At 37.6% G+C, this 21,761-nt stretch overlaps 1 protein-coding gene across 2 annotated transcripts in view; it reads left to right on the top strand.

Moving 5' to 3' along the window:
* ZFYVE28 (zinc finger FYVE-type containing 28) overlaps nt 1-21,761 on the top strand; it is a gene marked incomplete at both ends in the record, with an annotated part of 170,882 nt that overhangs the window by 125,171 nt on the left and 23,950 nt on the right. For both annotated transcript variants that reach the window (XM_082482987.1, XM_082482986.1), the window contains 2 exons: nt 4,770-6,131; nt 15,567-15,671. In XM_082482987.1, coding sequence (XP_082339113.1) covers nt 4,770-6,131; nt 15,567-15,671 — 1,467 coding nt within the window. The remainder of the gene's footprint in view (nt 1-4,769; nt 6,132-15,566; nt 15,672-21,761) is intronic.

Raw genomic sequence — 21,761 nt, 5'->3', positions numbered from 1 at the left:
GCAGAAGCAGGAGGATGCAAATCGCATTCCTGTACTGCATCATGTTCTTATGGTGGCAGCTCCATAAAGACAGCTGTTTATGCTCTGTTCAGAGCATGAACTGAAGCATAGACTGGCAATAACAATGATGCTGTTCTCTGGAAACAGTTTAAAATTTCAGTCCATAGGAGCAAAGTTAACGAAGGAGGCTTGAAGAATGTGTGAGATCAGTGCACCTGGGTTTTTTGTGGCCCTGTCCTCTATTCAGCCAAATTTGTCTTTAAATGGACATCTGGCCTCAGATCTTTAAAGAAGTGATTTCTGCACCCTGGATATTGGCAGTAGAGTAAAATATGTTTATTGGTTTTGCAATAGGCAGAGTAAATTTCTACTACTGCTTGTAACAAGCAGAGTACATCTTAAAAACTTGCCTTGTTTTTCTGCCAGTGGCTGTAGCCACTGGAAGACAAATGTTCCTTGTAATTTCAAGGCTAGATTGCTGTCCTGTAATGCTATACCAAAAAGAATAAAAGCAGGTGGAACCTCAACATGCACTTTTTTTTTTTTTTTTTTTTTTTTTTTAAAGTCAATGTTTTCTAAAGCCTCTGTGAGAAGGAAGCACAAAACTGCTGTCAGGGTGCATTGCAGAAGCTCTCTTTACCTGTGACTTCTGAATACTGAAAGCAGAGGGAGAAATTCTTTTTTCCATACACACGCAGCACTTGTTTGTATCCAGTGACGAGTTACAGATGCTTCAGCAGAAAGGAAATGAACTGTGGAAGTAGCTACAGCGTAATTAAACCTTATGGTTTAGTAACGATGCCTGATGTTTAGTGTTAAAATTTCAGTAGTAAGATTTAATGTTTCTTTCTGTATACTGGTTGACATTAATTTTAATCTTAATATCTGCATAGGCATTTTAAACCATGCCATGTTCCTAACATGGTAGTTAGTAGTGAATCCTGTTTAATCTAATGTATAGTGTATCAAAAAGATAACTGCTGATTTGTCACCTTGCAAGGAAACTTGTATTTAAAATAGCCCAGTGAGTCTTGGGTTTTTCATAATGCAGAGAAGGGAAGATAATTGTCTAAATCTCTTTTAGAACAAGCTTTATAGCAAAATTTCTGGTGTTTGAACTGGGAAAATGAGCATATTTCCTTTGAATTTAAAGCAGGCTTATTTCTCTGCTGAAATAACAGGGCTGTTGGACTACCAACTGATTATGTATAGCAACTCTTGCAAGGCAGCATGGATCTGATTCACTTAAAATGACATGAGGACTGTTAGCTGATTTCATTGTTTGGATTGGATTTTTTTTTAATCAAGCTTAATTTACTTATTCTCAATACTGTGCACAATTGTTTTTAAGTTTTGAGGTGGTGTTATTGGTAGAAACAGAGTTCATTACTCAAGTCAATGAAGCCAACCAGCATAAAGTAAATATGTTTCCAGCACTTTACAGTGAATATGTGAGACCTTTTATCAGATAGTTCTGAGCAGTCAGGCTCTTTGTGCCTTCAGAAAGGAAGCAGAGCAGGCATCCAGGAATCCCAAGTGCTACCATGCAGTGTTCTGGAGACTGAATAAAATCCCAGACCAGAAAGTAAGAAGATCCAACCTTAGATTTTTTTCCCTGGGCCCATTTCATTCCCAGTTATGCTGATGAACTTGGATGCAAAGGAAATTCCTTTGAACGTTCCTAGTATAGTCTATACTTGTAGAAGTTGCTAATTCTTATCTCATGTGTTTTGAGAAGACGGTATGACTGAGATGTATGTGGAAGCATAGCCAATGCTTAAGCAGTTGACTGTTGATCAATTCCCAACATGCATGTTTTCAACTATGCAAGAAAAGTTCAGTGAGGATTATTGAACACAAGGATGCCACCTTCGTTCAGAAATGCCTGAGCTACAGGCTGCTGGAAGCCAGTAGGATGCACTCAGACAAGTTCATGTGTGCTTACCCTGTTCTTATGCTCTTCCTTAGAAACTGTTACAAGAGACAGGCTTCTTTACTTGATGGACCCTGGCCTGACCCAGAAGTATCTTAGTTTTTAATATCTTTGCATAGGTGAGGGACAAGCCTAAACCCTTCACTGTTGTGTTTGTGTGCTTACTCTGTGTTTAGTATTATTAATTAAAAACCCAACTGTTTCTAAAATCTCACATAACTTTGTTTCTGCTTATAAAATCCCACATCACAGCATTTCTGTAAAAACTAAGAAACTGAAAATTCATAATACAAAACGTCATGGCAAAAATCATGTTATTCTATGTTTTTATTGATTATATTGGTATAGTTTCAAAAATAAATAATCAGCTATTTTTATGTTGAACTTAAGACCGAACCATTCTCTGTCAGTGTTTTATGGTGATGTTAAAATGCTTAATCTGTTAAAGACACTGATTACCATTTAAATAAAAGATCGGAGTACTAAGTTGGTATTGTTACATACTGTTTAGACAAAAGAAAGGAATGTGAAGGTATTTTAAAATGTTATAAAGCAGTATTGCTAGGTAAGTGGCACTAACAAAGATTGCCCATTTTCCTTTCTTACACATTTATGACTGAAAAAATTACAGAATCACAGAATGGTCAGGGTTGGAAGGTACCTCTGGAGATCATCTAGTCCAACCCCCATGCCAGAGCAGGGTCACCTACAGCAAGTTGCACAGGACTGTGTCCAGGCAGGTTTTGAATGTCTCCAGAGTGGGAGACTCCATCACCTCTCTGGGCAGCCTGTGCCAGTGCTCTGCCCCCCTCAAAGTAAAGAAGTTCCTCCTCATGTTTAAATGGAACTCCCTATGCTCAAGTTTGTTCCTGTTACCTCTTGTCCTATCACTGGGCATTACTGAAAAAAGACTGTTCCCATATACCTGGCACCCTCCCTTTAAGTATTGATAAGATGCCCCCTCAATCTTCTTTTCTGTAGAATAAAAAGACCCAAGTCCCTCAGCCTTTCCTCATAAGAAAGATGCTCCAATCCCCTAATCATCTTTGTAGCCCTTTGCTGGACCCTTTCCAGCAGATCCCTGTCTTTCTTGAACCAGGGAGCCCAGAACTGGACACAGTGCTCCAGATGCGGCCTCACCAGGGCAGAGTAGAGGGAGAGGGGGAGGATGGCCTCCCTCGACCTGCTGGCCACACTCTTCTTGATGCACCCCAGGATGCCATTGGCCTTCTTGACCACCAGGGCACATAGCTGGCTCAGTTGTCAAACTTCAGACTCAGAGGCGTATGGAACGATTTAAAGAAGTACTGACTTCACTATTAGAGAATGTGGAAACAAGTGAAAAGGGGACGATACGACGGTGCAATTGTTCTTACAAGGTAGTTCTTCCATAGGCTTAGAATTTTTTTCAGGGTCATATAACTCTTCTATAAAAGCATGATTTTTTTTTTTTAAATAAGTTGTTAATTGTATGGAATGTACATAACCATAAAAATATATATTCTATACTTATCCTGACTTAAGCGTGCTTATCTAAACTGTTATCTTTTTTAAAAATTGTAGGGTAACATATGATATACAAGTGATGTATTTTTTTGGGCAGTTTGATCTTCTAGTGATAGTACTTGGAAAAATATCTGATCTTTTGAGTTACCAAATTAAAATGCAAACCATTGACTGGAAATGGTATGTGAGATGTGTTTAAATGTTTCTTTGGAGTTTTTTGGTTGTCTTGTATAGACTGAAGTTACTCCTTTAAAGGAATTCTTTTAATATGTGCTGCTTAGTAGTAGTAGTATGCTGACAGGTTTATATCACCTGCTAGCCAACAATTTCTAAACACAGGAGGAATAATGGACTCCTAGCCCCTATTTAAGCAGAAGGTCTTGCTTTTCCTATCCATTCATTTATGCTAAAATACTTGATGGTCTTTAGAAAAAGTTGACAGCAGTTCTTCACAGAGTATATTTCTATATGTGGTTTCTAGTTGAGAAGCATAGTGTAAATCAAATGGAGACCTAAAATTATGTGCTGCTGTGTCTATGGATTTGTTTCAAAGTTATAAAGCACTTAAAACATAACAGCCCCAAATTAGACTTTGGTTTTAGGTGCTTGTGGTCCTAAACTGCAATACTGAGGACACTTGATAACACTGGGGATGCTGCATGTCTCTAGAAAACATAGTTTAGTAAATACCTATATGTTTGCTTTTGGGACTGCCTGATTCTTAACATGATGCAGAGCTTAGCTCCCTTATGACTGAGGTAGGTGTTTGAGGCAGGAGAGAGCCAGCTTCCAATCCCTGTTTCAGTGAACAGGCTTCAAAGACATCAGTGTTGCGTAAGTGATATTACTATTTCTAATGGATTCTCTTTATCTGACAATATAATAGTGTGAAACTTCTGCGGTATTCTTTTGCAGAATAATTTTCAGAGTCTAGTATGAAGGATGGCAAATTGCTAATCAGTCAAGTTTGTGAATTAAAAAATTAAAATGACAAAATATATCTAATTGTGGGTAACTGCTATACGTAGATGGGGAGGGGGAAAGATCCATTTTTGGGGGTGTTTTGATTTATTTTGGGCCTTCATTGCAAGGATGTAAATAGCTTGGTGCCCTGTATTTGCATGAGTAATTTCAAATTCAGGCATCAGCAATCACATGTATTCTGAATATGAATGCCAAACGCGCCTTGAGTTACAGAGCTGAAAGTAGTCTGTGCCCCCAAGTTCTGGATTTCTGTACTAACAGTGAAAGCTTTCTTTAAAATCTGTAACATCAGTGCCTCCTATGATTGTAAATGCAAAGTGATATGTGTGTATTTTTTCATTTTCAGGGATCTACTTCAGACATTGACTGAGGATGAACTGCACACACTGGAACGTAACCTCTGCATCTCTCAAGATGTGGATTTTCCTGTCAGAGCAGATGCTGAAGTACGCTCTGTCATTACACCAGGCATAACTGCGACTTTGCCTACTAAGGAGCTTTCAGCAAAAGCTGAAAACACAGAGGCTGAGCTGGCTTGTTCTATGCAGTATGATGAACAGGAGCTGGAACAGCTGAATAGGATGGTACACAGAGTTGGAGATGAAATGTCTTCTCTGCTTTCCCCTCCAAGCATCTGTCAGTCTCCAGCTCACAGACCTAGCCTAAGAAATAGTTCTAGCACAGAAGCTTCACCGACAAGACACCATCTTGACAATTTAACTGATGATGAGGACAGAGTGTTTTTTATGGATGACCTAGATGGAGCAGGAGAAGCTCTTGCTGGGTTGGATTCAGTAAGTGATACTTTTGCTTGGGTGAATAACCCTTGCCACGATTCAAAACAGAACCTACAATACAGAGATGCTTTGCTGTATGAGAATGGCCATCAGCCAGAGGAAACTTTGCTTTTAAAAGATGCTGAAAGTGACTTAAGCAATAATAACAATATTGAAGATAGCAACCAGATGTCTGGCATCTTGGTTCAGAATTCATGTAGCTGTCTAGAAGGTCCGGACTCGCAGGTATACCTCAATGGCTGGGATGCGTACGCTGATGATGCTGAAACAGCGGAGGTGATAGCTCACAGGACAGGGGGAATGAAAATATCTGCTACTGTAATATTCAATCCTAAATCTCCCTCTAGCTCAGAATCCCCAGTAACAACTCCAGAAGCAGCTATTAGTTGTGTTCCTGGATCTGCTAATCCATTAGCAAATGAGGAGGAGGATGAATCCCATAAACTCAGTATAGCTGCCACAAACTGTCTAATTAATTCCTGTGTGTGTTGTGGCAGCTGTGAAGACAGCAGGGAGGACAGTGTTGAAGGTTTAAAGACTAAACATTCTGCAGGAGGTGTTGTAAATGCTTCATACACATTAGTAAAGTCTAAGGAAATGGACCATGTAGATAACTTGGACAATTCAGTCCCTGCACAGGAAACGTTAAAACCTGAAACTTCTGCTTTGTTAGCAGAAAGAGACTTTGGCAGAGAAGAGCAAAGACTGCCGATCTCCTCTAAGTGCCTGGCACATTCCTCAGGTTCACAGGTAGGAGCAGAAAATGACTCACAAGGAGAAGCAGAAAGTATCTCAAATCAGCAGAAGTGGGAGAAGAGAAAACAACTATGTGAGAAAAAAATGGATAACAATGAAGATGCTAGTAGTGAAAGGACAGCAAAGGAAGATGTAAAGTCAAGATCTAGTTCAAGGTAAGAGTAACTTGATGTTTTGGTAGTAACTTGCATGTAAATAAATTCCTAAATCCCTGTGCTTTAGTGATTGGTGTATAAGTAATGTTGATTTTAAAGAAAATAGTGTGTTGCAGGATTAAGGAATTTTTCAATATGCTTTTTTTAATGCGAGTAGCTTTTTTTATTGGACTTCAGCTTTTTTGGAAAACATTTGGAGAACACCAGAATTTTAATTGTACAATGTCTCTGTATCATTGAAATCAAGTATAATAATCTTACCAGTTTAATGTAACAGAGTGCATTACTGCTCAACATTACCTGGGTCATTACCTCTATTGTACTGTGATGTTTTGCAGGAAAAGTGTCTGGCAGATACTAAAATGTTAACTTCTGCATTAGTGTGCAGGATTAAATTGGGTTCTAAACACATCTTACCTTAGCTTCATTTGAGAGAATGGGGTTGATCTGATCATCTTGCCTGTGGGCACGAGTGTATTTGTGAATGTCTGTGTGCTGAAGGAGCCTAAGAGAGTGCAGAACCGCTTTTAAACCTATTGGACCATTTCAGCCAAAGCTGATAGAAGAATAGAGGTCATGGATTAAGGTTCTACATATTTAATGACAGTAAGGAACTAGATAACAAGGAGATGCCATACTAATAGTTGTGTTAAAGAAAATGCTGTGCTTCAGCTCAACTTTGATTAGACATTAGGGATCCTACACGTGTCAGTAGGAAACCAGACTTCATTTTGTTTTACTGTTTAGAGGATAACCTGCTTTGTAGTGAGTAGTGTCCTCAGTTTCCCGGAAGTATTAATATCATAAAGCAGAGGGAAGGCGTTAAATAGAAGTTGTTTTCTGTATTTCTGTGACAGCTTTCCTCCGTTGTGCCTTACTGTGTCAATTCTACCGAGTTCATGTGTGTGTGATGCAGGATCTCTTTTTGTTATATGCGTAAAGAGTTCAGGATAACGCAGTGGGGCGTAGCTAGAACCGTGAAGCGTTACCACAATATAAAGGCTACAGAAATACACATTTATTTAATAACATACTAATTGAATTATGAAATATTTTACTGGTAGTGGAAAAAGAATCAAGAGCTCTCTGTGCTGGAGTTAATTCCCCTTACAGGTAAAACATAACTTAGTGTGCACAAAACTTGACTTTCAAGAAGGTAATTTTATCTCCTCATTATTTTGAGTATTTGCAATCTTAGGCTTGCAAGTATGATCCTATTCAAGGCCTTACAACAGGGTTTCTGAATGGACTTCATTTTAAGAAGTCATTCACAAATCCCTTTGACATTTCATGCTTTTGCAACACTTCAAGTGGAATTTTGCTTAAAAGTATTTACTGTATGTTTAATTAGTGTCCTGATAGATCATATGTTGTTTACAACACTGTCTACTAATTTTTGCCTTGGGTAGTATATTAAATGAAATTTGTGAGAACAAGTCCACAAAATATAACAAAATTATATATAAGCTTCCTTTTCAGCCTCACATGGTTTGTGGATGTAACAACCTCTTTTTCACCTATTTATCCAGCCTCTGTTAATAATATGTGAAAGTTTTGTATGAGAATTGTCCTTTTACAGCGAGTTCTGTAGGTCTATTCCTCTGTGTCCTTGCGTTTCCTCTGGACCTGACTCTTAACAACTTCATTGAACGGCTCCTAGTTCTTGCCAGGCCTTTCTGCACCAGCTGTGATTTTGTAAGACCTCAGTCACGATTTGACTATGGGTTACTTTTTCAGGTCAGAAGAGTCGCAGCCTACTTGATCAGAAGTTGTCCATAATTTTGATCTTTCCTTTTGTCTTTCTCTAACCCTTTTTCAATTATACTATTTCTTCTTAGCAATAAGTGAATCGGAACTACCTTATTCCAGATATGAGCAAACCATGGATTTGCGCAGTGGCATAATTATTTTCTGTTTTTTCCAATGGCTCCCCGTATTTGACTTGGGAATTTTGGCCAAGTGGTGAGCTGATGTTTTTTGAAGTTGTCTGCCAAAGCCCCAAGATCCTACTTGTGACCTCAGAGGCTGTTATTATATATCTAATGCTAAAATTGTTCTCTGTGTTTACCAGTTGAATCTCATCTTGCCATTTTATTACCTGTTATTCAGACTTTAAGATCCTGTGCAGTTCTTCAGTCTGCTCTTGGTTATTACTGCCCTGAATAGTTTTGTACCAGTAGCAACCTTTCAGACCTCATTGCACTCTGCATTTTTGCAGGTCATACGTGAAAACAAAACCCCTAGGGTCCTAAAGAACTTCAGCTGTGACATTGCCACTCTTCTGAGAAGTGGTCATTTGACAGCTCCTCCCTATTTGCGGTTAAGAATTATTTATCCATTTTGGGCCCCCTTCTCATGCTGTAGCTCCTAAAAGCCTTTAGTGTGGTATTTGGAATGTATTTCGAAATCCAGAGGCTGCCCGCCAAACTGCTGTTCTTCACAAGCTGCTTGACCTGTTCACAGAGCTCCCAAGAGGTTCCCTCTACGGAAGCCATGTTACTTCTTCCCAGGCAGACCTTCACGTTACTGTCTACCTATTTTAGCTTTTGATATATTCTGTTAAGTTGCTTGGTACAAACATCAGGCTCACAGAACTAGAGTTGTTTGAATCCCCTTGGAGTCCTCTTTATTTTTAGAGATCACCACCTTTAAACTCCAGACAGCAAGGAAATTTTAAATGACGTTAATAATTCATCTGATTCACTCTTGAGTTCTCTTAAAATTTTGGGGTGAATATTTCTGAATATTTTAGTGGGTTTTGTCTGTTTTCACCATAGTGTCTTCCACAGTTACTTTGTTGATTACATCTAATTCTCTCTATTTGTTATTGAGACTGTAGTACATCTGCTATTAATTGGCAAATATTCCATCTTAGCAGAAGTGGAGAAACAGGGATGGAGGTATTTTGTTACTAGATTCTTGCTCCTTTATTTGGAAATGTTCTGATGTTAACTTCAGTATATTCTGTGAGAGATGGAGATGCTGGGGATCTACTGAGGACTAGATTAAAAAAATGTCTGTAAATCTTTAGTTTTCTCATATATCTATATATAGATTTCATTTTTGCTCTGAATCACTAGTCATGTTATCGGTAAAAGAGAGAATTCAGTTACAAAACAGAACTTTGTGGACCTTCTCTTACTCATGCTGCCTGGGTGGTGACTAATCACTGCTTTTCAATGGTATTTTTAAATTGGAAGATCTCATTAGGCTTCTGTGACTGCTCCCTATTACATGCTTGTGAATGCCAACTTAACCATAGGGGAAATGTTGGAGGCAGTAGATTATTTTCAGAATGATGGACCCATTAGTTAGAACAATAAGCAATCTAATACATGTGGAATAGCTGCAGGATATGCTCATTCATCAAATTGATAAATGTATTTACTTTCTAGTCACTGTAAGTCACCAACTAGGAGAAGAAAATTGTTTTCCCTTGTCTGAATCGAGCAGCTGTCAAATGTGTATGTTATGACACAAACTGTTTCTTTTAGTAAATCAGTTCTTATGCTATGCAGGATGACATTATTTATAGGTATGATTTCATGATCAGTCAGGTTTACTGTAATTAATCCTTTAAGTCTGAAATACCTGGTATTTCAGTCTCCTCTATCTAGCCTCAATATTCAGTGGAGTTTAAAATACAGATTAAATACTTTTCTACTTCAGATGCATTTATTACTTTGGTTTATAAGTCATAGCTGATATTATGTCTTTCTCCATTATTTGCTTGTAGGTATCTCAAAACCATAAAACACTAAGGGTGCTGATAGTCTTGGGCAGCAGCATTAACGAGATGCAAATACAAGAAAAGAGCTAACAAAAATGTAGTCAGTATCTGATCTGCTGAAGGGACAATGTGATAAGTAAAGGCTGTCATGTAGCAAAACAAACTGTTAAAGGGGGGAAATAACATGAGAATAGTACAGAAGATGATAAAATCATGACAGAGCAGCATTTGCTGTTTTGGGGTAAAAAAAAGGACATAACACGAAAACAAAGCTGATCTAAGATCTGTATCTAGCATTCCTTCTTTTTCAACTGGAAGCAAGCTATCCAGTTTTTTAAAATGCTCATTCTGTCATATTCTGTCTGCTTTTTCCAAGAAGAAAGAAAATTACAAAGAGTGAAGATCATATTTATTCTGGTGTTTTGGAAATACTTGGCCCTCTGTTCTTTCCAGAGTTGAAGAGTCCTTGTAAAACTGCTAATTCTTGTTTTATGAAGTTTGTCAGCTTGGTTCATATTGTTATGCAGTGCTAGTGTTTTCATGTTTTAATCTGAAATACCTGGTTCTGTTGTGTGTTTATCTACGTACTGACCTTTCAACAGTTCTGATATAAAAATTATTCCTAAGCGTGGTTTCTGTCCTTTCACCTGCAGGTCTATTATGTCTAGCTTAAATTACAGGGTTTTTTTTCCCCGTTTTCCTTGATCTTAATTTATTTGATGAGTGTACTCTTGATGAAGCCTCTTACAGTGCACCTGAGAATTGGCAAAAGAAGCTGAAATTGGTAGTGAGGAGAACTTACCTTCACGCTTTCTGCAAGCTCTAGCTGTGTGCATTGGCCATTAGATGCTGGCGCTGTTTCCTTTTATTTGTGCGGGCTTAAAAAATAGAGTATTTTGCCATATGCTTTTGCAGTGTAAGGAGGAGGAATGAGGCATCCTTGGAAAGGCTTGTTTTGCTGTTTGCTGATCTGTATTGCAATTCTAGAATAAGATGAATAATTTATTCTTCTCCAGCTTGGTATTCAAGTTGTCCCATTTCTTAGTGTTGCAATTCTGTAGTGAAAAATTGTACATATTGTAATATATTTCTGTATTACAATAGTCTATATTGTAATATATTAAAAATTTTATTTCCTCAGCCTATTAGAATGACTTTGTAAAAAGATGAACACCTGTTTTATACAGTTGGTTTCTAATTTTTATTTTTCTGCCTGTATTTTATTTTATTCACTCCTTAGCAACATGTGACCTGTGTTCACATTTTCAGTATAGCAACTTTAAGATAGGTCATTCCACCTTTTATAAATGCATGGAGAAGAAGCATTTGTATTTTTGAGATGACTAGTATTTACATTTAAAAAAAAAACAAACAAACCCACACAAATTACCGTTCCAGCTTGTCTTTTTGTTTATAGTATTTGATTCTGTAAGTGCTTATTTAACAAACGTAGATTGATATTGCAATGCAAATTACCTTGATTAAATGTCTTAAATTCATGCTTTCCTTATAATTCCATCACAATCAGACTTAAGAAAATTGTGTGTGTCTACATTATGAAGATGCCTTTCCAATAAAAATTAATGGAACAGCTGTGCATGTTCACATAAACAAACACATGTCTGCTTAGTGTCTTTTATTGATTAGTCTTCTAACTGGCTATTCAGGAGTGAGAGAACTTCTCATCAACAAGTTTTTGATTGGGAACAAAATATCAGCCTTTCAACTGCAGAATTTCACTTAAGCAATACTTTATCTAGCTGTTCATTGAAATCCCTCTGTTCCTCTTGTGGTATTCTGTTTCTTTGTGCAATTGGCCAAATTCAGATTCAGTATAAATGAGTTTTTTCAATCCCTCCCCCCCTTCTATTTTTTTTTTTTTAACAATACAAGTCTCAAATTAAAAGTGGCAGTGTTTGAGCTTGTCTGTTGAACACCAATTTTGTATGATATCAGCTAACTTGACTGCTGTTATGAAGCCTCAGTGTGCAAATAAAAGGTGTCAGTGTTTTGTACCAGCTTCCATTTTACTAGGTCCATATATCAAATGCAGCAACAGTGAACTGTTAACTCAACATACAGATTCCTGAAATGAGCACAGTAGGTAAAACAGAATTTTAAAAGCCACTTATTTGAGCGGATTTTGTATAGCTGAGCTGACACGTGAGGCTTTAGAGTTAGCTCTCATGTAGTGTGAGATAGACAGAGAAGAGATGATCTGTGCCAATTAACAAATGTAACACAGAATGTAATTGTAACTCAAGTAATAACATTCATGAAGAAACCATCCCCTGGAACAACCGGATGTTTAATTAAATATAAGAGGCTGGAATCACATTCCGGTAGAAAAGAGCACACAAACCAAAATTAAGGCAGCTTTCAGTTTGTTTTTTACTTAAAATAGTTACAAAAAATGGCCAACAGCTTTAAAAGATTTGTTAGTTCAGTCTGCCAGTATTCCATAAAAAGAGGCAGCCACATCACCCCATGTCACTTTGCTCTGTTGCCTCAAATCTTTAATTCTGTATTTTTATCAGAAGTGCTGAATTCTGTTTTGAGCATGGATGGTGTTTTTATCCCATGCTGGAATGTAATTTTTAAAATAGCACTGTATGTGTTTAAGACCTCACAAATGAAACAAACTTTTGCCACCTTGCACAATTTAAACAGTCCTATGAATCCCAATCCAACAGGGCATTAATTTCAAACAAGCTCAAGATGCAATGAAGTTCAGGTCGCCTGTGGGCTGGTGTGCGAAGAGAAAGGGTTAGCTGCTGTTAGCTGCAGAATCTGTCTATACGCACATACCTTTGCTTCGTATAATTGTGCTAATGAACACATGCACTGAGCTACTGTCAGCTGATAACAGGGATCGTGATTTGGGAAAAGCAAGTCAATTCACATCAGGATCTACCGGCATCTTAAAAAAGCTGAGCAAATCTTCAGGCAGACACTAACAAGAAGAAAATTGTGCAAAGAGGTATCTTGAATTTGTGTGTACTGAGAAGGAATTCAGTGAGTATGTCAGGAGTCTTTTTATTGTTCTTGCATTAAAAAAAAAAAAAAACACCAAACTATTTAGTATAACACCAAGAAGGTATAAAACAGTTATTACTGGATTCCGATTTCTTGGTACTAAATAAACACAGAATTTCTTACCTTAAGAGTTACAGCCTGAATATGAACCAGAAATAAACATTGTAAAGAATAAATATTACTTCTGGTACAAAAATTCAATCTGTATTGGTACACAGGAGTGAGAAAAATGTTTACACATTTTAATTGTCTAAACTGCACATCCTTTACTACAACAAACTAACCTCTGTGAGCATAGTTTTGTCAAGTGTGTACATTGCCAAATGATGACTGACCAGATGGATATCTAATCCTGAAATCAGCAGATGGCTCAGCATGGCCAGGTTTGGGCACAAAGTAAAAGACGGAGTAGTGGAAAATAAAGGCATTTATGAAGCAGTTTAGAATGGCAATCGGTGTTAAGACAAGGTTTAAAAAAAAAGCGAAATAGTGGAACTGATGAGAAAGTTACGCTGGTAGAAACTGGTCAGAGGTGAGAGAGGATTCAAATGAGAGGGAAAGTAGGGAGAAGAGGCATGTAACCTGATCAGACAAACATCCATGTCCAGTCCACAAAGTTAACTCAGCATAGAAAGTGATTTTGTGACTTGGGACAATGTTGACAATAAAAATTATCTACTTTTAAGAGAGAGATTTTGATTAGATTTCAAATATATCGGGCAGAGCTTCAGAGAAAGCACTGAAGGACATCAAACCTGACAACTTTCAGAAAAGTGTTACTACCGAAATCAGCTGGCAGGATTGTTACACTGGAAAAATCTGGAAATGGCAGGGAGGTGAGAGATAATAAAAGAAGGTGCTGAGTTTGCTAGTTGTTCTTGTTTCCTGGTTCTGCTGTTCAGAGATTACTTTATTCTGAACAATACGTTTCATCTTTGCAAGACAGCTTCTCCTGCTCAATCATGCTGTGAAATCACTTGCTAATGTTTTTTTAATATCATTTAGCTGCCATAAAACAGATACTAAAAGTACATTTTAGTAGCATGACCTTATTGTAAGATTGGATGGGTAAAGGTGATGAGCTATAAAAGAGTAAGCCTTTGTTTAAATGCATGTATCTCTTCATAATGAGCAGAATTAGCAAGGGAAATGATATAAAATGAATGAAAGTTAAATAGTTTTTTGTTCAAGTCTGATAAAATTATTTTCCAGTTGTGAGGCTCTCCTTTCAACTAAAGCAGAGTACACTAGGGATTTACATTCAAATTGGCAATGAGAAATGAGGAACATGAAGGGGTACATTTTCCAAGTGATTAGTGGGAGGTATGCAAACAAATCCTATTATTTCTTAGTGGGATTAGAGCATGTACCTTCCATACACTGCTTTGAAGAATTCCCCTTAAGCATTCTTCCGGACTTCTAGCTGCAAATATAGCTACAATAGTAAATTTGGTAAAAGAAAAGAATTTGGAATGTAACTGGTTTGAATACCTACCCTGCATATGCCTGCAAATCAAAAAAACATTAAAAAAAATCTGCTAGTTATTGTGGAGAAGTAAGGTAAAATAATCCTGACCTATATAATTACATCTATTTTAACTAAAGATATTTCCTAGGTTTCCCTCTGCATTGTCCAAAGATTTCTGTTGACTGAACATTTGATTTCAGCAGGCTCGAATGATTCTTCTGCACTGCCTATAGCCAGTACAACTTTGATACCTCTGTTCAAGATCACATATTTTCTTATCTAGTATAATTTAATTTTTTTTAGCTTGTGGAATTTCCAGTAGCTGAGCAATAAACTGTTACTGAAATAAAAAATTGGTCTTTCCAAGGTAGTTCTGTAGTGCTTATGAAACTATTTTTAATCTTTTAATCCTAGTTTATGTTGATAATGTGATGTAAGATCTAAAATGATGTGTTATTTAAAGGCTTTTCATTAGCCCAGGGATGCCAGAGCCAACTTGTGTACTGTTCATTTAAATTATTCATATCCTTTCACTTAGTAGACAGTGGATTTCCTCTAATGAAGTGTCAGTGGTTTGCCATGGGACTGCTCCTTCCTGCTCATCTGTTGGCTTAAAGCACAAAAATTGAGGTACATATATGGCAGTTATAGGAACTGAGCGAATTTAGGGACGGGAGTAGGTATATTATCTTCATCACCTTCACTGAAGAACCAAATTTCTGCTTTCTCACAGACTTTTTCCTTCCTGTTGGAAGGAAACTCAGTTAAAACTTGTCACAATATTTCAGCTGTTCTTGAAGCTTATTTATTAGCATGTCTTGGCCTGAAATAAGCAGTGACTTTATGAACTTTTGGTTTGTTTTTTCATTATAACATTAAACCATACCTAGCAGCATGGGCATGCTATTCCCTCTATACCCTATGAAAAATGCAAGATCCTCATTTTTTTTCCGGAATGTTTAAACTGTATGACATGAATTAAATAGAAGACTTTTATAAAATGTGTGCCCCCTGACTTTGCCAAATTGTCCTTTGGGAGGAAAACAGAATAGGTTTTTATCATTTTCTGAAGAGAAGAAATATAACTGCTAGTTTACTCTTATTTCTGTATAATCCATGACAAGCCATGAGTTATCACAGTGCTCTGTTTTTTACCTTTGTTTGCTTCAGCAGTTCATTTTGTTTCCGTATGTTTTTTCAGTTCTCAGGATGGCTTGCGTGATTCCCCCCTCAGCTCCATCTCCAGCAGTGACTATGAGAGTGTTTCTGTCACTACATGTAGTCTCTCCAGCATATACGCTCTGAGGTAATAACATCACTTCGCAGTCAGATTTGACGAATGGTATTGGGTTATGCTTGGTTAAAAATTTTCATCGAACTAACGATCAAGTGACAGCAACACTTCTGAGTATTCTTCCTTTGGAACAGCAGCTGCTTTTCTTTTTCTCCCCTGTTTTCCTCAGTGCTTTGGCAATTGAGAGGCAACTATTTATGGACAAGGTTTTAATGCATACAGCAATGAATTACATATGTCCGTGATCTCCCTTTTATGTGTCCCTATAGCATTTCTTAAGAGAGACTTGAGGTTTTAGTTTGAAAATTACCAAATGTTTGTCTTAGCTAGGTCTTGGCTTTCTAGAAAACATGTTTTTTCCACTTTGTTTCACTTAGTAAAAAGAGGGGAGCGTTCCAGTTAACAATAATTTAACTTCCAGTGTTGTTGGCCAAAATTGGTAAAAATACTAGTTTATATTCTCATCTTCTGAAACTGCATTAGAGTTTTAACTTTAGTTTTGTTCAGAGCACATAATGAGAATAATAGAGGAATAAAGTTGTGGGTGGAAAAATGTTACTAAAGCAGAAATGTGCGAGTTCTTTGCTTTTTTTAGGGTATGCATAACATACATCTATGTGATATATTGTATACAATAACATTATTACTCTGGTACAGGCAGTTTGAAATACCAGTGTTTCCATCGAAGTAGATCATCTTCCATTGCTTCTTGTCCTCCTTTTTTCACCTGTTTGTCTCTGTCCAGCACTTCAGTTGAACTTCAGGAATTCCCAATTTTGACTAGGTTTGGGGATAGTAAGAGGGGGTGAAAAGTTCTTTTCTAGCAGTGGTGGGGGAAATAGTACGTATAACAATATGTATTTTGTTAGGATGTGTACATCTTCAGGCTTAATTTTTTCAGCGTTACGTATTTGTTAAAATAAGGGCAGATAGATGCGACTAAAACTATTTTTCATGGTTTTACTTTTGAAACGCATTTTCTTTTGACTGTTCTTCAAACAAAACCCAGTTTACCTGCATGCAACAGTTCCCCTCTTCTAAATACGGTATACATCAAAGAGACTGTTTCGCACAGCGCTGTCTGAACAGACAATAGAAGTAATCTCAGTTACTCTTCAGGAGTAACTGGAGCAGTGAGAATAAGTCTCCATTAGGTGCAGCACCTCTTTTCAAGGCCTTAGTGTGCTGCCTTTGTTAGTATTGTAGTTGCCACTGTATTGATGCTTGTGTAAATTAGTTCTGTCTTACCCCTTTTTTTTTTTAGATTTTTGTTTTGCTTGAAGTTTGATTTCTAAGGCAATAGTTGTACATGTGCATTTGTGCTTTTGTACACTGAACTATAGCACTGTATCATCCCTGGGTTTCATGCAAGAAATCCAAGTTGCCTGGTTTTCTGTATCTGATTGATATTACTAGAGATCTAGCTATTGTAGTTTACGGTCCAATAAAAAAAAGCTAAGTGCTTGCTTGACTATACTGATATGAATTTCCCCATTTTGAAATACTTTAAAAAAAGTTTCAAGTCCTCTTAACAACTTAATTTAATAGAATAAAAGAACAAAAAAAAGCTCAGAAGTCTGACTGCTTCACAGTAGTATGTTCCTAGTTCTGTTTGTGTAGAAATGTAATATTCAGTACAACTATTTGTATTGTGTTTCAGAATATGTTATTTTTAAGGGGCTCCCCTGTTTTATCTCGTATTACCTAAACAAGCATGTTCCTTGCAAAGGCCATCTTTACAAAATGTTCTTGTCTGAAATAAGTTCTTCGTGATGTCATATGCATATTCAAAATAATACCTAAATTGTTTTTTTGATTGTTTCTTTTTTCCTCTGAAATATGCCATTTTAATGTACTTAATATTTTGCTGGTTTTGCTTAACAACAATTAGAAATTTAAATGTAAAATTTGCAATCTCTTCTGAAAAATAATGAAACATTTGTTTCTTGAAATGCGCTGGCCTTTCAATGTCCTGTGAATCATAAGCAATTCCTTGGTGCTGTTAGATAACCAATACTGAGGCTGAAAGTCACGTTGTCAGATTGTGGTGTGTTTTGGAAATACCCAAGTGACTTCAAACAATTCTGCTCTGGTAGCAAAACCAGCTTAGCCAGAATAGCACAGGGCGTTGAATGAACTGCTAATGTATTAAATCGCATAGTCTGAATGGATTTGGAACAATGAAGTATTATATATATGGAATTCTATATATGTATACACTTATTGTTTTCCAAATGGACAACCAGGGAGAAAATCCCCACTCCTTGGATGCCAGCACACCGTTCAATCCATGGGTCATTGTTTGCTGGTTTTGTTTTTATTGGAAGGAAAAAGCTGTTAGGACTTAAAACCATTTGGGACCTGTTAAAGAAGGCTGCTTCAAGTCAGCCTGTGATTTACTGCCTTAGACTTTTTCCATCATCAACTAGTGCCATGTAATTTTTTGAGCTATATTCATCCTACCTAATTTTAGGCACCAAACTGATATACCTCAATTAGGAGTTTTGCTGCTGTAGGTTCCCTGTTTAGTCAATGGAGAACAGTGGAAACCTTGGTTAAGCGTGTAATTTGTTGAAATGCATCTGTACCAAAGATTTTCAGTCTTAAATCAGAACTATGATTGCATACTTTCATTACTGACTGTGCTCCCACAGTAATTTGAGAAACATTTTAAAACCTTGCTCGAGGTTTCTAGAGCACAAATTAAAAAAAAAAAAAAAAAGGTACAGAGAGCTGCTCAAATGGTTTTGCTAAGGAAAGGTTGATTATTTCATTGGTACCTGATCTGCGTTAGAAGGTTCCTCCTTCTAGTCTCAGAGGTCTGATGGTCAGGAAGTTAAATGTTCAGCCCAGTCCAGATGATTGTTCATTAAGCAATGTCTAGACTTGAGAGTGATCAGTAGTCAACTTTCTCAGCGAAGAATAAATATATTCCATGTATTTCAGAAGGTTTCAGAGAAACTGTTTTTATGCAGACTCACCAGAGTATGCAGATTTTTTTGTTGCATCAATGTGACTGTGGAATAATACTGCTGACCTGAGTGAAAATGAGATGTTTATAACCACAGCAAGGAGGTTTGGTCCATTTTTATATTAGCTCCAGGAAACAATCCATCCAGTTTCTCACTTTTAATGGCTTCTTTTTCATAAATGTAATTTTTAGAACAATTTTTAATATAACTATAGCTTAGTGAATTGTAAATAGGCAGCTAATAAAATACACTGCTGGAATCTTACCCATTTCAGTTTTGGCAGCAGTAAAGTCAGTAGCTTTTAAAAAGAAACTGTTTGTGGGAATTTGTCTGTCAGCTTTCAACATGCATTAGAATCATTGGGCATGATCCTGAGAGCGCCATTAATTTGAGTGGAAACCCAAGTGAAGGCCATTCATATGCTAACAGTATGAGATGCCTCGATATGCTTAAAGCCAAGAATGAACGTAAGTTCTTTGGAAAACTGGAGCTAGAAAATGGCAAGAAAAGTGTTCTTTTGGAAATGATGAGGAAAAATAGGTGAGACAACAGAAGAACAAGGTAGTTACAATTAGTTGATTTCAAGCTTCATTGGAGTTTTTGGTGTAAGACAGTGCAAGGGAGGAAGAAACACTGATGGATCTGTATTAAAGCATCTGCCTGCTACAGTACATGGTAAAGCCTACTTCTTCATTTTAACATTATGGTAAGCCATAAACAACAATTTTAAATATAAATAATAACTTTTAAAACTAACCCAAATAGATGCCTTCCCAGGTCAGCAGTCCCTTTTAATTTTAGCTTTACCAAAGCTTATTCTAGCTTAGATATTGGTGTTTTGTGGTATATTTTTCTACAGTTTTAAGCATTTAAAAAAATTGCTGGTGAAGTTTTAGCCTATGTTATTTACAGTCTGTAAAAGAGGTATCTGAAATGTCTACCAGCAATTAGACTGGGATATTTATCTGGCTATTTCTGTTAGAATGTATGTATTTGCATACATGTGGGCAGAGTCCAAGGTCATTGGCTTGCTAGATATAGTTGAAGGGTATCGCTTATTTTATTGTGTATTTTGAGTATATCCCTGTTATTATAAACACACGTGTGAAACAAGGCAGGGAAGGTTATCTTAGTATATAAATCAGATGAAATTTTGATTTCTTGCGTCAGAAATAGAGGGTGTTTTCCAGGAGACTGCTTGAAGCTACCTTGCCAGTCAGTTCATAAAATCACAGAATAGCCCAGGTTGGAAGGGACCTCAGAAGTTCATCTCGTCCAGCCTGTTATGGGAAGGGAAGCCTAGACAGATTTTCTAGCACCCTGTCCCATTGCATCCTGAAAACCTTCAGTGATGGGGTCTCTACCACATCCCTGGGGGGGTTGTTCCAGTGATTGATTGTTTTCAGCATAAAATACTTCTTATCTTAAGATGAAATCTATCCTGGTGTAACTTGTCCTCTCCGTGTGGCTCTTTGAGAAGAGAGAGCCTCCATCCTCTTCGTAGCTACCCTTTACGTACTGGAATACTGTGATGAGGTCTCCCCTGAGCCTTCTCTTTCTTCAGGGAGAAAAGTCCTAACTCCTTCAATCTGTCCTTGTAGGGCAGGTTCATCATCATCTTTATGGCCCTCCTTTGGACCATCTCCAGTTTGTCTGTGCCTGTCTTGGAATTGTGGAGACCGGAACTGGACACAGCAGTCCAGGTGTGGCCTGACAAGCACTAGGTAGAGTGGGGTGTTCGCATTGCTATCTCTGCTAGTAATGCCCCTGTGGATGCAACCCAGGATCCAGTTTACCTTCGTTGCTGCAGCGGAGCACTGTTGACTCCTGTTCAGCACGTTGTCCACTGCAACCCCAGGTCCCTTTCAGCAAGGCTGCTCCCCACCCACAGAGATCCCAGCCTGCACTGGGCTCTTTGGTTATACTGTCCCTGGTGCAGGACCTTGCACTTGTCTCTGTCAAACTCCATACTGTTCTTGCTAGCTCAGTCTTCCAGCCTGCCCAGGTCTGTCTGTAGGATGGCTTTCCCTTCTGATGCGTCCACCTCACCACCCAGTTTGGTATCATCAGCAAACTTTGTCATGGTGCTCTCAGTCCCATCATCCAGATCATTTAGGAAGATGTTGAACTGTGGGGGGGGGCAGTATCAATCTCTGCAGGTTCCTGCTTGTGACAGGCTGCCATTCTGAGTAAAAACCATTGATCACTCTGAGTGTAACCTGTCAGTCAGTTTCTTGCCCATCTTGCAGACCAAGGCAAGTTATTGTGTGTGGACAGTTTCTTACAAAACCAGGTTTTATACTGTGCTTTTTCATCAGTAGAACTCAGTGCCTTGAAGAGGATGTGAGAAGGAAAAATAACTTGGTCATTCAGCAGGACTGTGAATTATACTAGGAGAATTGAATTCTTTCATCTCATGGTCCAGAGCTATACATTCATCTAAGCTATCAAAGCTACAGCGCAGATTACATGCCCGCAAGTTTTAATAAAGAGATCACAGCTACTCTGGGGATCTTGTAAATGCTAGTGTGGAGAACAAAAAATACATTAACAATTTATTTTAACTTATCTGGCACGGTCTACCCGATCAGCTGTGTCTCCACATGTCCTCTCTTGCAGTTTTATCATTGGTAACTGTGTCAGGTTATATTTGTTTAAACTAGGCAAAATGACAGATTAATTCTGCATTAATATTTGGTACTGTCATTTTTGTTCTGATTGTTGCATTACTGTAGATCTTATTTCCCCTTTTTTTTCTGTAGAGCTCTTCTTTATGGAAAAACTGTCCATAACCAGAAAAAGGATGGTGGTAATGGCTTTACATGTACTGTACTGGAATCATGGAAATAAAGAGTTCAGTGAGAAGAGTTTTGGGAAGAGAAAGGGGTTTGTACCTTGAACAAATCAGAATGACTTCTAGAATAGATGCTATTCCTGCCTGATGATTTTGAACTGCAAACTGTGTATGTTTTAGGCACTGTGAGTCTGTGCTGTTTTGTATAGCTCTGTCACTCAAGCAGTATGAGGGCAATTAATATGCATATTAATACAGTCACAAAGAGGCTGCTGTGTACAATCTTCCTGCTTTGCTGCTAAATCCCTTACCGCAACAACCAGCTGAGCAGTACCA

The sequence above is a fragment of the Vanellus vanellus genome (assembly GCF_965231255.1).
Source record: "Vanellus vanellus genome assembly, chromosome: 4".
In the NCBI taxonomy this organism is placed as follows: domain Eukaryota; kingdom Metazoa; phylum Chordata; class Aves; order Charadriiformes; family Charadriidae; genus Vanellus; species Vanellus vanellus.
Note: the sequence above shows the minus strand (reverse complement) of the source record. Positions and strands in the feature narration are given on the sequence as shown.